This window comes from Labrus bergylta, chromosome 2 (genome assembly GCF_963930695.1).
Source record: "Labrus bergylta chromosome 2, fLabBer1.1, whole genome shotgun sequence".
Taxonomy (NCBI): domain Eukaryota; kingdom Metazoa; phylum Chordata; class Actinopteri; order Labriformes; family Labridae; genus Labrus; species Labrus bergylta.
Genome location: NC_089196.1, coordinates 25,214,398 through 25,231,607, shown reverse-complemented (window position 1 = coordinate 25,231,607; position 17,210 = coordinate 25,214,398). Strand labels below are relative to the sequence as shown.

At 40.2% G+C, this 17,210-nt stretch overlaps 1 protein-coding gene across 1 annotated transcript in view; it reads left to right on the top strand.

Annotated features, from left to right (window-relative positions):
- ipo11 (importin 11) overlaps positions 1-17,210 on the top strand; it is a 135,698-nt gene that overhangs the window by 43,975 nt on the left and 74,513 nt on the right. The window contains exons 15-16 of the mRNA XM_020646465.3: positions 3,759-3,864; positions 13,747-13,873. Of these exons, the coding sequence (XP_020502121.1) occupies positions 3,759-3,864; positions 13,747-13,873 (233 nt within the window). The remainder of the gene's footprint in view (positions 1-3,758; positions 3,865-13,746; positions 13,874-17,210) is intronic.

Genomic DNA, 17,210 nt, shown 5'->3' with positions numbered 1-17,210 from the left:
GTGTGTGTGTGTGTGTGTGTGTGTGTGTGTGTGTGTGTGTGGGGGGGGGGGGGCGGCGGAGTTAAGATGTTTTGTGAAATAAATCCCTGTCTCTGCGTTAAGAATTCTGATACCAGCCTTGATGACAGCGAGGTCCAGAACTCTGTTAACTATAATAAACACGTTTATTCAGTTCACAGACTTTATTCACCTCACAAGTGGAAACACACCCAGGTCGTCTCTACACACAAAGGCGCTTACACGCGCATGCGCCTCCCCAGTTCAAGGATCACAGCCGTAACATGTTTTACCTTAAAGAACAAAGTAGTATAAATTCATGTTAACACTCCTCAAATGCAGAAAATCAGCGTCATCTATAAGGACCTCTGCACTTTTTTTTACCTGAGGCTATAAGTGATCAGTCAGCTGTACAGCATCTCTCTCTCTCTCTCTCTCTCTCTCTCTGTCCCTCTCTCTCTTTCACTCTGTCTCTCTCTTTCTCGTTCCTCTCTCTCTCTCTGTCCCTCTCTCACTCTTTCACTCTGTCTCTCTCTCTCTCTCTCTCTCTCTCTCTATCTCTCTCGCTGTTCCCTCTCTCACTCTCTCTCCCTCTCTCTCTCTCCCTCTCTCTGTCCCTCTCTCTCACTCTTTCGCTCTGTCTATCTCTTTCTCGTTCCTTTCTCTCTCTCTCTCTGTCCCTCGGTCCCTCTCTCTCACTCTTTCACTCTGTCTCTCTCTTTTTCGTTCCTCTCTCTCACTCTCTATCTCTCTCTCTGTTCCTATCTCTCACTCTTTCACTCTGTCTCTCTCTTTCTCGTTCCTCTCTCTCTCTCTGTCCCTCTCTCTCACTCTTTCACTCTGTTTCTCTCTTTCTCGTTCCTCTCTCTCTTTCACTCTGTCTCTCTCTCTCTCTGTCTTTATATCTCTCTCTCTGTCCCTCTCTCACTCTCTCTCCCTCTCTCTCTCTATCTCTCTCTGTCCCTCTCTCCCTCTCTCTCCCTCTCTCTCTCTATCTCTTTCTCTGTCCCTCTCTCACTCTCTCTCCCTCTCTCTCTCTCTCCCTCTCTCTTTCCCTCTCTCTCACTCTTTCGCTCTGTCTATCTCTTTCTCGTTCCTCTCTCTCTCTCTCTCTCTCTCTGTCCCTCTGTCCCTCTCTCTCACTCTTTCACTCTGTCTCTTTTTCATTCCTCTCTCTCTCTCTCTCTGTCCCTCTCTCACTCTCTCTCCCTCTCTCTCTCTATCTCTTTCTCTGTCCCTCTCTCACTCTCTCTCCCTCTCTCTCTCTCTCCCTCTCTCTTTCCCTCTCTCTCACTCTTTCGCTCTGTCTATCTCTTTCTCGTTCCTTTCTCTCTCTCTCTCTGTCCCTCTGTCCCTCTCTCTCACTCTTTCACTCTGTCTCTCTCTTTTTCGTTCCTCTCTCTCTCTCTCTCTCTCTCTGTCCCTATCTCTCACTCTTTCACTCTGTCACTTTTGTCCGATCCCTGGATGCTGCTAACTGGCATTAAACCAAGTATGAACCTCTCTAGAAGCTGATGAAGTATTATTTCTGTTGCTGCAGACATCCGTGAGGTGTTTACACATTTGTTTTCTTGTCCCACATTTGTCATCATAATGCTGCACTCGTAGCAGCATTTACCATCCGTCTCAGAAATTGCACATCTAAACTGAGTTGGTATGCTTAAGTACCCCATTAGCCTTCTGAAATGCTGTTTTGTGAACTCTAAAAAGACCGAGAAAACTTTTCAGTATCTTATTTCAGGGAGCCCGAAGAATCGGAGAGCAATGGAGCAAGAAATAACACTTTTGACTTAGAAAGAAGCTGAACTGTGTCAGTTAAAACATATATCGTTCTCTTTGAACAACAAACATAATGTGTTAATTAATGTACTAATGAAGACTGGAGAATAGTGAGGATCCAGACTCGACAGCTTGCTGCCTTTCTTGGCGTCAGCCTTCCTAAAAAAAAGATTTGAAGCAAAAGAAAGATGCTTGTTACTCTTTCTGACAGTTTGCAATTTTCTCTCAGTTTTATGTACCTATAAAAAGAAACTCCTCATGGCTCCTCATGGCTCCTCATGGCTTTGGTTATTGCAATAAGGACGGGGCCACTGCTTCAGCACCCTCAGACTTTCTATATTTTCTGCCTATCCCTCCATCCAATCCGTCTCTTTGTCATGATAAACGAGCGAAAATATGTCGAAGAGGCGTTTAGCTGCCCCTTAAGTTTCGGATCATTCCTCTGAGGGACATCTATAGTATTTTTATATCCCTACCCTGCTTTCAACTGTGGCTTTTCTCTGAGACACACACACACACACACACACACACACACACACACACACACACACACACACATACACACACACACACACACACACACACACACACACACACATCCATACAGACATGCCATAGATTCCAATATGCTCGGGCCTAGCGCCAACCTTTCATAATACTAGAGGATTAAAGTAATGGGAAAAGTTTCCGTTTCATAAATCATATTAGTCCATCTTAGTCCTTGTTCTTTCCCTTTCCTCTTCTCTTCTTGCTTCCATCTTTAAATTCATTTCTTTGAAACATGAAATATAAATAGTAACAGGAGACATTGCTTTATGTCCTGTATGACTCCTGTCCCTTTATCTCTGCCATTGTATAACTGCTTTCAAACTGCCAACTTTATTCTCATCTCTTCTTTTATCTTTTTCCCCTGAAGTCTTATTACTACCCCTCTCCACTTTCTTGTCACTACTATACCAATTTCTGCTTGAAATTTACCTTTTAGTGTTGTAACTCTGTTATACGCCTGCTCCTTATATGCCTTCCAACAACATTATGTTGCCTAAATTATTATTATTATTATTTTTTTTAACATTTGGCCATAACTTGATTGCATATTTTAAGGACAGACTGAATGACTGTGCACTAAAAACCACATACACTTGCAGGTTGACATCATTGACTGTGTTACAGCCTCCTCAAACAAAAATGCTCGATGCATGGTAGGGCAGATAGGGCATGCCACACGCATTGAAAGGTTTAAACCCAGAGCTTTACTCACATTAATCCCCCCCAAAAATACACAAAAGATGAAGATAAACCAATGCAAAACAAAAGGGACTTGAGACCTTGCAAAAGATGCAACAGGCCTTCGCTCTCAGCACCTCCCCCTAAAACTACGACTTAAGCAAACCTAAGCTAAAACAAAAGACTGAAAACTGGACCTCCGGTTATCTCAATCCCAAACTAAAATAAATCAAACGGTCGTGCATGAGGAATCAAAAAATACTGCTTGGGGGAAAACAGAAAAGTAAGGGTGTATTTCCATCTCATCCCGTTGTGCCAAAATAAAGCCAAATAGCCCTTCTTCTTGGACATAATTCAGCAGAATTATGATAACAGATAACAGAAACCGTGATGGAGACTGGATAGATTTGAATGGTTTTGTGGTCAGAAGTAAAGGTCAGTCCAACAAGGTAAACTTACTGCCAGATGTTATGGCTATATCATGGCTTTTTATTATGGCTATGTCACTTCATATGTTAGCACCTTTTGTTACATTCAGTTCGTTGTTATAACTCCATGACTACTCAACAGCTCCTCCTCAGTTGCTTGGGTCATGGATGATACCAGTTTAAATATTTGACGGCTCATGTAATCAGCGTAATCCATCAATCTCAGATTTGAACAATTGTGCAGCTTTTTAGGTGTCCTTCATTACTTAGACTGTTGTTCATATACGTTTTTGTTTTCTGACTCAGGGTGTATTTTTTCTCCTTCAGTATACAATGCCGTGGGACTGGCTGCCTATGAGCTGTTCGACAACGTGGACTTTGACCAGTGGTTCAAGAATCAGCTTCTTGGAGAGCTTCAAGTCAGCCATAACAGGTAACGTTTTTTTTAAGCATGTTTTCTTTTCTTTTTCTCATCTTAAACTGTATCATGACGTACAAAAGCGTATTATTCAAAAGATTTGTACTCCACAAGAAAAAAACTCCAGGACCTCTGCGGTGAAATAACACAAACACCAAACTTTGTGATGCGTTGTTTATCCACTTTTGGCTTTAAGGGTCATATATTATGCAAAATGCACTTTTGTCTGCTCCACTTTTCAGAAAATGTGTGCTCAAACAGGCCGTTTAGAGATTTTCACTTTGTGACCTCACAAAGGGCAGTAACCCCTCCCCCATGTGGGTGACACTCCCACAGCTGAGTGTTTGTTCTGCCCTCTTAGTCCTCCTTCCCACCGTAAACAATTGTGCATGGTGAAGGAAGCACAAGTCCTTCCAGAGAGGGGGTGTGGTCAAACACAGCTCATTTAAAGCGACAGACACAGAAACAGCCTGTTCTAAACAGGGCTGAAATAGAGGGGTTTATAGGCATGATCAAATCAGGATCTTATCAAAATAAACTTCACAGACATGTTTTGGGGAGCTGTCAGATTTGTGTTGTTGAAAAGGAGTATTATATGTGACCTTTAACTTTCATAGAAAAACTTGACAGCATCCTCTCCAGTTCTTTAAATGTGAAAGTCTGATAACACAACAGAAGATCTCAAATGTTTTTCAGCCTAAATCAGCAATTGTTTAAAAGAAAATGAAGGGTGTTGTGTCAGCTTCTGAACAAAAATTGAATGTTGAAAGCTTCCCTGGGCAAGTTCTATTTTTTAGCAGGGTTTCTTATTTTAGTCCCATTGTTCAGTTTTTTTTCAAACATGTCCTCTAGCCCCCGGGTGTACAGTTCCTTTTGAACGCTGTTGGGAAGGTGATGACTGGTGACTCTGTCGAATTGTGCTTCACAAATGTTATGAAGCGTTGAAACAATAAAAGCAGAACTCGAGGCAGCGTGCAGCTCTTTTTAAACTGGGAGCGTCAGGCAGTTCTTTGACTCACAGTTTTTAAGCTCCTTTCAGACCCAACCAGAGTCTGTAGCTTTTCATATTCAGCATTCCTTTGATTGGAGGCAGAGCTAATTGACGATTGACCTCTGTCTAGGTATTGATTACAGTCTGCAGAATAAGTCAATGCAGGCTAAAAGGCACAAAAGCAGTCAACTGAGCCTTTGAGTAAGTGTGAGTCATGTGCACGGTTACAACTGCTGCTTGTTTTAACACACCCAGTTTAAAGTAAGGATGTCAGTAGCTATAGAAGAGGGGCAACACGGTCGATTTGAGGCTTTAGACTGGTCATAATTCAAACCCAGAGTGTAGATGTGAGGTTAGCAGATGACAGACTAGACAAAAACAGTGTGCAAACATTACAAGAGATTGATAAACTACACCAATAGCACAATTATCATGATTCAACACATCATACAGTGACACGCTGCGAAGCTCGAGACACCAAAAATATTAATAACATACAGTGGGAGGCAGATTTTAAACCTTATGCTCGCCTAAATGACTGTAGAGCCAAAGAGATTACTACTTGCAGCGGTGTGAGCTGATGATTAAAACATTAGAGCTGGTTGTAATGACCCAACGTTTCAAAAACTTGAATGAAAACTTATATTAGACGACACAAAATCAGTTGTTGAGAAAATGCCGGCTTTGAAATGCTTCTCTGCTTTAGTGCCACTGGCTCCAAGAGGCTGCAACTCTGTTCATTTTAAGAGATTTTCCCCATATGTACAGTATATTTATAATATTTTTAGGCTTTTGCCTTTAGTTTGATAGGACAGGGGATAGAGTAGGGAATTGGAAGAGAGATTGGGGAACAACATGCGGGAGAGAAGCCGCAGGCCGGACTTGAACATTTGCCGCCCGTTTGTGTGTATTTATTTGATTTGGAATTCATTCTTTATTTTAAACAACAGATATTCTAAGTGTCAATTCTTAAAACTTACTATCATAATAAAAAAGAATCAGTGAAAGTATATTTTCATTTTTTTTTACATGTATTTAGAAAGTGACTTCACTCTCATGCCTCTATCAAAATGAAGAAAATCTTGATAAAATGTTTTTTGTGAACCTTGGATTGTGTTACGTCAATCGAGTGTATCGTTGCATCCCTAGTCTGAAGGCAGCTGGCAACTGTGTCACAACGTCAGCCCACTAAAAGGCAAGTTAAACTAGAAAAAACATTACAGACGTCATCATGGGAATACGGACAGTCAAGGAGATGGATTTATACATTTGAAAAGTAAAGGGGAGAGGGAGGGAGAGTGGACACAGGCGAGGTGGTGAGACCGATGTGAAGAACAAAGAAGTGCCCTGCACACGCAGACAGAAGGACAATCAAAAACCTAAAAGCCCGCAGCACTCAAAGAGGTCGGCCTGTCAGGCTGGTGGCTGACGTCAGAGGCCTGATGTCACTGTGGTTCTACTCCCACACAGTTCAGGCGTGAGTAACCTGTCCTCTCTGCACCTGGGTCCTTTGATTTCTTTATTTTTTATAAAGTTCACGTCCCCTCCATACGATGTGGCTCATATTTCCTTTTTGATATTGAAGTTTTACTTGATTTTGTTTTGTATTTGAACTAAATGAGCACACAGAGACACAACAACCAGGTGTGTCTGTCAGGCTGCAGGGGCACATGAATAAAACATACAGATAAATGAAACCAAGAGGCCAGACAGCACAGGGGTGCACTCAAATGCCCCTCTGTTATTTTCTCTGTTTGATGTGTATGGAGATACTCATGGACTTCTATTAGGTCGGCTTCACTAACAATTGTTGACAAATTAGGATATTACGAAGTAAATGGAAAAGAAAATTGGAAATCTATGCCATATTTTAATACTTTTATTGAACCTTTATTTAACCAGGTTGGTCCCATTGAGATTAAGAACCTCTTTACCAAGGGAGACCTGGCAGAGACAGTCAGCAACACAAAGTTACAGACAGAGGCACAAAGGGAGTCACAAAAGTACAATTCATAAACACTAAAATGTGCATTAAAGAGAACCGTCTATGAGTGATATTTGCGAGTCAGTAATTCAAGCAGTCAAGCTAAGAACATCAACATCCTTTTGAATCTGCTTCCCGGCCTTTCATTTTAAGTTTACTTTTTTTTTTAAGGACACCAGCTCCTTGACTTTCAAGTCATTCTGCAACAGATTCCAGGCTGAGGGCGCAGAATACCCAAAAGCCCTTTTCCTTATTTCAGTTTGAGAGTTTGGGACAGAGAGAAGTCCTGAGAACACAAAGAATTCTGTCTGGTACTTCTCTGGGTGATAAAAACACATAGATAGTGTGGGAGCAGAGTAGACCAAGAATTGCCTTATATACTGTATAAAGGTGTACCAGTGTATGAGCCTACGTGTCGCCGGAGCATGCCATCATACCTGATATACAACTCACAATACTGTATATACTCTTTACTCAGTTAGCACAACACCTGTGTTGCATGCCAATCTCTTTCTCCATCATCTCTCTTCCTTTACACTAGCCTCTTAAAGATGGTAGCACAAATATGGCCCATGGTTTCTTTTAAAGTTCTTGAGGTTTAGGAAGCTTGTTGACTAGTAAGGCAGTGTCGACACTCACATCGGCCTTTACGTACTACCAGTTTGCCCCAATCTGATTGGGTTTAAACACAATGGAAATTGTCAGGCCAGCCAAAACAGAGACGGGATATGATAAGGCTGAAATATTTCTCAAGAGGCAGAAACACAATAACTATATCAGCAAGTGCCAGAAATCAAAAGCAGAAATCCAAAGCAGATTTTCTGGCCTGAACAGTTCCTTTGTGCACATTTGGTGCCGTTATCAAAGCATTCCCAAAGCATGCTGCACTGATTGCTTTCCGTTGCCCTCTGGGCTCTGGCTGTTGGATCATATAATACAGCTTGCTAATTTGTTCCTTAATTCACTAATGAAATAACAATAAAAACAGTAAACATCAACAATATGCTAATATTGTCGTAGAGATATGAAAACAAGACAACAAAAAAACCAGCCTTAAAGCCATGTCTGGTTTTATGACAAACAAGTAGTAGTACAAAGTAGAGCAGCAACATGAATGTTGTCCATGACGTCTCTGGAGTTTGAACCACAGATCTGCATCCACCTGCTTCCACACCTGCAGGAATCTCTGCTGCCTGCTATTTATCTGTGTCACTTACCCTGTTGTTTCCAGAGTGGAGGCTGTCATTTAGATTTTATTGATCCTAAATTTCCCCATCAATCCTGATTCTGAATGCGTTTCTGGGCATTTTGTGATATTCTTCAGTTTGAAGTTGCTCACTTGTATCTCTCGACAATCAGGCTCTTTTACTAAAGGAGGCAAACTTACTGTTTTTTTAATTCGCTGTGCAGCTGTGATGACGTTTAGATAAGCATCTGTTGATAACTTTACACAATGCCCCATTAGACATTTATCCAAATATTTCAGTGGTAGTTAAAGAGGTACAACAGCTGTACTTTATTAATCCTGCGAGGGGATATTACATTTTACACTCCATTGTTTAGCATGCTACACACACAGGCAGAAATACACACAAACAGGATCCTGTGGACATGCACTAATCGAGAGGTGTCAGAGGGAGGGGGGCTTCCCACAGCGAGTGCTCTTGTTCACTCTTAAGTGAACTGAAACTTCCCCAGCTTCAAGACCAATTTCCAGACTTGGTCCGCATCGGGACTTAAACCGGCAACCCTCAGGTTATCAAACCAAGTCCCTACAGACTGAGCTACTGAGGCTACCCAATGTAAGTGCTTTATTTTGAAAGTGTCTGAAATGAAATGAAAAGAAATCAAAGAGAACTATCATCAGTTGTGGAAAACTAGCAAAATGAAGCTCTCTATTTCTTTACATGTATGGAGGGTTTTGAGAGCACTGAGAATTCTTTTGGACATTGGTGCCCCAATTTAGTATTTATAAACTCAAAATCTGTGAGCATTCCTTCCTATTTAGCCAAAAGTTCCCCTAGAAATAGAGGGACAAATCATTGTTTGGACCAGTAACTTTTAATTTAAGGTTAAATGCAAGATCAGACAAAAGTTTCAGAATTTCTGAACATGTGAAACTTGTTAGCCAGGGATCTGTGTTATAAGTGGGATAATTCTCTCCAAGTTTCTACTGCATGTTAATATTGAAATTACAAAGGCACATCCAACTCTCTTTGAAGTCTGGCTGTTCTTGGTGTTTGTATCATCCAGTACAATCATTTTAGTGCAACTTATTCCAAAGTATACCCTCCTGTAAATGGATTAACTATGTCAGTATCTATTTATTGTCTCGCAGGTTTGATAGTCTTTTCCTTTTTCAGGGTATATAGTGTTATTGTGCCTTTTGTTGGCTTTAACAATTTAAGTTCACGTCTCAGCCCATGTGCATCTTACTGTTTCCCTCCATATGAATCAGCAACAGTGTGAATATTTGCCCATATATTTGTCAGCTATACTATTGTGCATGACTTGCGCTCATGGCTAAGCCTTGGGCTATCAGTAAGCTCTTTTGGAAAAAGAGTTGGTTATCATTCTTTGTCATCACGGTAACACCACCACAATCTGTTTGCACATTCCTACTTCTGCACTTACCAGCACGCGCACCAAGAAGTTGTCTTGACCTGTTTGTCTGTCGGTCTTACCCTCCCTTCTCTACCTCAACCAAAACAGTTGCCATACCTACAATGGTTCACCATTTCTCAGAGCCACCCAGATGACAGCAAGTCATCTTTGAACACACAAACAAAACACACGACTCCTACTTGGACAAGGACAAACACTTCAATATCAATCACACTGACACCTCAGAATAGCCAGAAGAAGCTTTTTGTGTCACCCAGAGACACGGTGAGATACAGATACAGTGTGCTCCATCATTCAACTGTCACACTCTGCCAGCATAGATGACTGTGAAGCACTTTGGATTTTCGACATTGCCTTTTGTCACCTAGCCCTTACACCTGTCCGGTGTTTCATCTAAAGTTTGTCCCTATCTGTGGTGACCAAGTGAGTCCACACTGGAGTTTGAGTACCTCAACTTTATTTTCTTCTTTCTGCTAGTATTCTCCTGTTTTTTCTCCTAATCTACTACTCTCCTCACTTCTCTTGCCACAGAATCAGTGAACTCTGCACGCTCGTGTTTGATAAGCTCTATGATGAAGATTCCTATTCCCATCAGGCCTGATTCAGGTTGGGTCAGTACCAACTATTGATCTAAAATCCTGTAGTTTAAAGCTACAGTTGGTCACATTGTTTAAGTTAAATGTTTGTTAAAAGAAACGCTGATGAATACATGTTGAGTGATACAAATGATGTACAAATGGTTATTGCAACAGAATCATCTCGTGTCAAACATCTAGATATTGTGTTGCACTGGAGAGACAATGTTGAATCTGTGAACTGATCATGAATGTGATGGTTTTTTTTTTACATCTTACTATTCTAGTAAAACTGTTACTACTTCCATTGAAAGTGTTGCACGGTCTGTCACCTTGTGTTTAAACCAGTGTGAGAGTGTATCATTGTTGAAACTTGCTTGCAGTGCAGCATTTTAAAGAATACGTGGAAAACTGTGAGAAACTCTTTTGTATCTTTTGTCTGAGAACTATTTACCTCAAAATTCCTTATCCAAACAGGAAGCAGAGGAACTACGTGACAGCTTTTTTTTTTTATGGATGATTAGGAGACTGCTTTTAATCCAGCTCTCATTTTGTCCACATGGATTTCCAATGTAATAGTTGGAAGGATGAACAGCTGTTTGAAGTTATGGAGGTTTAGCGCAGATGAGTCACGTCTAACCTTTGACTGGAAAAAAAAAAAAAAAATACCACTGTCAACCTGCCTCTCCATCTGCCTCCCCATCATTTTCTTCCACTCCACCAGCACAGTAGCATAAACATTACCAGCTGTATTCTCTCCAGATGAGCAGCTATTCGGTGTTTGTCGATCAGACACGCACCACTCTGTTGTACTGCATTTGGAGCTGGGACAACACTTAACTTTGAGTCATTTTAACAGATGCCAGGAGTGGAAAAATAATCAGCATGTGGATGAAGATGTCATTGTTAATGCTGTTGATTTTTGAGATGGTGTTGTGAGAATCTAAATTACCTAATTTTACAAAACTGATAGGTATGTGTGGGACAAAATTTTGAAATAACAACAACTTATCGTCTTGACTCGTATGATGCAATTATTGAATCACTGGTGCCAAATATCCATATTCCAATAGAAAATAGGGCTATAAACAGAATTAATTGTTGAAAGAACAATTTAACAGTAGAAGACAGCTGGATAATGTAGTACAGCGGGGAAAAGTTAAGAAGCCCAAGGAAGGAATATGACATTAAATTGAACTGAATATATACTGTACATTTTTCCTGCACCATGCCTCTTTGTTCATTACTTGTTTTTAAAGGTTTATTTTTATCTTTATTGTAGAGACAGTAGGTAGGTTTACAAATCAGGGAAAGAGAGAGTGGGGGAATGACATGCGGGAAAGGAGTCACAGGTCAGATTCAAACCCAGGCTGCCTTCTTGGAGGACCACAGCCTCTGCACACGGGGCAGATGGACACCAGCCACCAAGCACTTTACCTTTTTAATTACATTTAGTATTAAAATAAATCAAAGCTCCTTGGCACACTGAATATAACTTTACTATATTTTGAATACAGAAAAAAATGCAGTAGTCATTTTTTTCATCTTTCGTTCCTGCAACTGCGCGCACCTGAGAACGTATAGGCTGTGCTGTGTAGCTGTTGATGTATCATTGTATGATTGTCTTGCAGTATGTCAGTTGTCGCAGAATCGCTGTCTGGTGATTTTGTTATCACGAGCCACACATGTATCGCATTGCATCACATTTCATCATATATCGTTGGTGACCCTGCCATTGCCCCCCTGATTATGTTCTTTTTTTCCATCTGAAAGAATTCTCAAACTTAGCTGTAGGTGTGGCCTCTTTGAGCATTATTTTTTATTTGTTTTCAGTGCCACAAAGCTGTTTTAGTGCCAAGCTGTTGTTTGGAACCTGATCATAGATGACTCTGGGAGTTTGCCTAGATTGGCACAACCTCCCCAGTCCTCGCCATATCATGACAGAATCATCCTGTATGTTGTTGTGTACGCGCACAGGAGCTTTAAGAAAATGCTATTGAAGTGTTTGGATTCTATTTATCTCTGCATGCGTGACTGCGTCTGAGCAGTTTAGCCGAGGAGTGTCTGAAGTGCCACCCTGTGCTTTTAAGATGGTGGGAAAATCATGTTACTTTAACACAATGTTGTTAGCGATGGTAATCTAAAACTCAATAGCAATCCCGTTTTATGTATAGAAAATGCTATCATTTGAAAACCTATTTGGAAAACAATCAACCATTTGATTAAAAAAGAAGGTCCACACACACACACACACACACTTGCTACTCCAAGTCCTGACTCATGCTGTTGTTTAGTATCTCCTGGCTTGGGGCCCAGACTGTGGTGTCTGTCTCCCTGTGGATATTTGACAAGAAGCCAACCAGAGTGCCATTGCTCTATCCCTTTATCCTCTCATCTCTCTGTTCCTCCATCCCTCCATCCACTCACTTCTGTCGAGGCGGTCTGCAGACACAGTTTCTGCCTCAGATACAAACAAGGGCAGATGCCTAGGGACATGTCTTTCCTGATACAACTTTTTAAAAAACCATCAGCTCCCATCATGTGGTGTCTCATATTTGGGACAGGCAGTGCATTACATTTCAATCCCTATCACACAGCCTCAGTGGGCTTTTGTTTGTTACTACTTTTTTTTTTAACTAGACAGTTCCCTTTAGTTTTTCTCTCACTGAATGTCATGTGCCTTAGGCCTCGCTGGTGTGAACTCTTTAAACAAATACATACACCCAACATACTGACTTTAAAAACTTTCTTCACCTTTTTGTCTCAGTGTGTACCATGGGTCTTGTTTTCAGTCAGATTTATTTGTACATGTGGTCTCCACTATTATTCATAATAGTAGAACTGTCTCTGTTTCTCTGAGGGCTGTAATGAGCTTGGTTGCACCAAAACAACCAGAGTGGTGGTAAAATTTGGCTTATATATGGGGACATGATACAAGGGCTTGCTCCTGAAGAGCACAAATTATACTTCAGTCTGACCCATGCATATTCCACTTATAAAACCAAATATGTGAATGAACTTCAAGATGGCAGCACTGCTTTAGTCATTTCAGAGGTTGGCATCGTACTGTATCATATAGTTAGAGATAGGGCCGACCTGATCTTGTATCAGCTCGCACATTTTCAGCTCGCAGTCTCACTTTGAAGACGTTCAGACTGAACTGTAAGAAGTGCCCACAAATTGTCTCCATGACGATGTTCAGATGAGATGGCTCCTTCTGTATGCTTAAAAGTACAATTCTTACATTTCAGTTTAAATTGAATTTGAAATACCAGACAGCTGTTGCTGCTTTCTGTTTGTATGTGAAGCGAGCACAATGCAATACAATGCTGGGTTTACTACAGCTTTGTGTTGCCTTACACACACTGCCAACACCAACAATAACGTTGTCAGTTATGATATAAAAATATCGGGATCGGAATTGAAAAAAGGGAATAGGTGCTTCCTTAATCATAGTAATGTTTATAAAAAAATGTCTCAAGACACTTTACAAAAAGAGTAGGTCTGGTAGGTATAGACTGTTATCTTTGTCATATTATTTACAGTACAATACTGTATCTTATTGTCTCCTATCCTATGGTCTCCTATGGTTTGGCTGTAAGATAACAATGTCAGCTGATCCATATCTCCAAATTATGATACGTATAGAACTTGCATAGAATTGTTTGTGAACACATGTCAATGCAACCACAGATTACGTGCCTTTCTTCTTTTCTCTCCAGGTACAAGTTGATCCGCAGACGAGTCATCTGGCTAATAGGACAGTGGATCTCTGTCAAGTTCAAATCGGACCTTCGTCCTTTACTCTACGAGGTCATCCTCAGCCTCATGCAGGACCCTGACTTGGTGGTAAGACAGCAACACACAAAGCTATCCTGTTTTTTTTTTTTGTAAACTGATTATTTCAACTGGCGTGCTAGATTCCCCTGAAACCATTGGATACGTAATGACTGAATCAGGCTTTTAGTGAGCAGGGCACATTAAGCTACACAAACACAGCTCTCCGCTTAATAGCACGGAACCACAGCGATTATGATGACGGCTTTCTACAGACCAAGCTTGACATATTTATCAGCAGTTGCAGGAAAGGTTTATCAACGTACTATTTAAGGTTTTTGAATGGTTGTGTTTTAAAATCCACACCCTTCATTAACTTCTTAACATTTGTATCAGGCCATGGCCTTGAATAACACATTGGTGAACCTTTTAGTAGAAACGTGTTTATTTATCCAGCCGTAGACATTCCCTTTTGACATATAGTTTCTTGCCTCATGGGCCATGTGCTTAATTGATGTGACAGAACTCAGATGTAGGAATATAATATATACTCCATGGGAGTTAATCCATCAAAAGTCACCATAGGCTCGATCAATGAGTCTAATTACGTGTGTTACTTCATAATCCATCTTATGTGGAGGAACTGTTACATCATTTATTTTCTGCATTTTCTACATTTCATTTTAATGTGGTTGAAAATGAATTAGCCAAATAGCAGGACGCACACAAACATCATTCTCTGGTAACGTTAATTTGCATGAACTGTGTAGTATTTGTGCAGCTCTCTAATATTAAAGCTCCAGTGAGGAGTTTTGTAAGATGGTTATGTAACTTAATGAAGTCAATATTCATGCCTCTTTATTAACTACTAATGCAAATGAGACAATGAGCAACATGTAACTGGGAGTCAGTAGAGAATCTCCAACATAGCACATGACACAGTTGAAGTTACCATGGGTATGCAGCATCAGTGTTGACCTCATTGGTTCCCAATAAGCCATTTTTTAACATTATATTTAAAGGAATGATGGGATGTTGACTGTCTCATTGATTGCAGTATCTAATTCCCCTTGATGAGGGTTTCCCTGAGTGGGATTGTGCAGTCCCCCCCCTAGCTGCACCTCCTAGTGGTCCTGTTTGAGGCAGCTTTGAAGTTAATAAAGCCGCACAGTGGAGGGGGAGCTATACCATGAATAATTCCATAAACTAGGGAGACATTTTTGTAGACATCTTTTCTGATAAGATTTCCCCAACCAAACAACTTTTGGTTTTAGCGCACACAGAATGGAGATTTATTCCCTTTTTATCTCATAAGCAATATAATGCTGCTTCCTCAAAAAGCAACACAAATACAGTGAATGTTATCTTTTTCCGAGGGTGTCACAAATACTCAACACAAACCAGTAGTTGTTAGGCAGTTTTACTCTTGTGTGCCCACTTATAAAATATGTGATGGATCGGCCATTTGTTATACTATTTAAAGATAAAGAACAGAACCACACATGGTAGCACTAATATCACTTCTATTGACACTAGCACAGGACCCTACTGTTTCCATTGATACACTTGAGCTGAGGCAGGTCATATATACCTGGAAATTTGAGACAAAAACGTATTAGTTTGCAGCCACAGTTGATTTGAACATGTTATCGTTGCATTATATTCATGTAGTTTCCATTTGAATTGATATGTACAGTATTTTTGAGGCAGAACAAGATTGGGCCATTAACACGCAAACAGTTTCACAAGATGTGATTTTAATTGGATGTATAGTTGTGTGTGTAATAAAATGAAGGCCATTACATTTATCTCTATCTAATTCCATACTGGAGTATTCCACATATTGGAATTATTTTTGGCATTACGCAGCTTGTGGGTCACGGCAAAAGAAAAAAAGGAGTCAGAAATGTTCAATGTTAAACGATTTATTATAAAATTCGGTCAATAAATGTTCAATAACAAGAGTCATGAGGTGTGTTTGATCTGCATCATCAGTGGCGAACATGTGGGTGTGCGTGAAAGCATTATATGGTGTGAGGTGTTGAAGTGTGCACTGACATGAAGAACTAAAGCGACAAATGTGCAAGTGTCTGTCTGGCTTAGTGAGACAGAGAGAGTGGCACAGGAAAGTTGATTTTTATATCCTGGGTGGAGCATTGGGCCCTTTTGCTCCAGATCAGGAGCCGTCACACATTTAAGATGGCAATAATGCCTGTTACAGTTTTAATAGTTCTTTTTTTCTCACAACTTTCTTTTTACATCTATGACCTGTTCACTAATCATCAGGTGTTCTCTGGTCAATATTGTCTGGTCCGATTAGTGAGAGCCTCTGGGGCAGAATTAATGATTGATCATAAACTTTTATTGGGCTAATGGAGAAAACTGCCCTCCATTAATCAGTCCAATTGGTCATCAATATTTCTATTGATATTCTATGTTCCTTCTTGTTAAGATGAGAAGTGAAGCACTCATGGTGACAGCCATATTCATCTCTGACATTTCAGTTTCTTTACATTATCGAATGGAGTCGTCCAAATAGGGACTTATTGATTCGCTCCTATGGTCATGCCTCAACTCCGCCACTTGGGTTAATAGCTGCCTTTATTGTCTTAAGGTTTTTTGTTTTTTTTTCTTCAAGGACCCCGGAGGTTATTAGAAAGGATGGGAGGGGCAGATAACCGTGATGTCTTTGTGCACGTAGTCTCAATGCAATACTGCTAGGAAGCAACTCTAAAATTACTGATTTCTCTGGCTTTGATAACTGTTGGAAAGATTTGTGATAATTTAAGTACTCAACAAAGAAATAAACATATAACATAGGTTTAGTCCATTTTTAATTAACCCAGATATTTGAATGTGAACATTGTCATACAATTCTACATATTGTACACTTAACTAGAACTTTACAAGGTTACATGTCCATCACTCATTCTGACTGAAACAAATCTCCCCCTGAGAGTCAAAACTTTTATTTCTTGTATTCTTGTGTATTATATGGCATCATTCATCATGGAAGTGTGTTCACAGTCAAACAAACAAACATTTAATTATCTTTAAAGAAGATAAATTAATTGTATTTTCTGCATTAAGTTCAAATTTGAGGAAGATGTCAGTAGTCTGTGAAGATGGAGAATTGCGGTCGGAGGCTTGGTGCCATTTTGTAGTGAAAAAAAAACCCAACCTTTTAATTACAGTATAAAACATCAGATTAGTAAGAACTGACGTACAACTGAATGGACAGGATTTCTAATTAACAATCGACATTTGCTTTTGTTGTCACTAATAAAATACAGAACTGGTTAATCCTCAGGGAGTTGTTTTATTTAAAGCAGAGACGTGGGCACACAAACAACACTTAATTGGCATCTGTGTATATGAACTGAATCCTACTTCCAGTACGTCCTCTCTG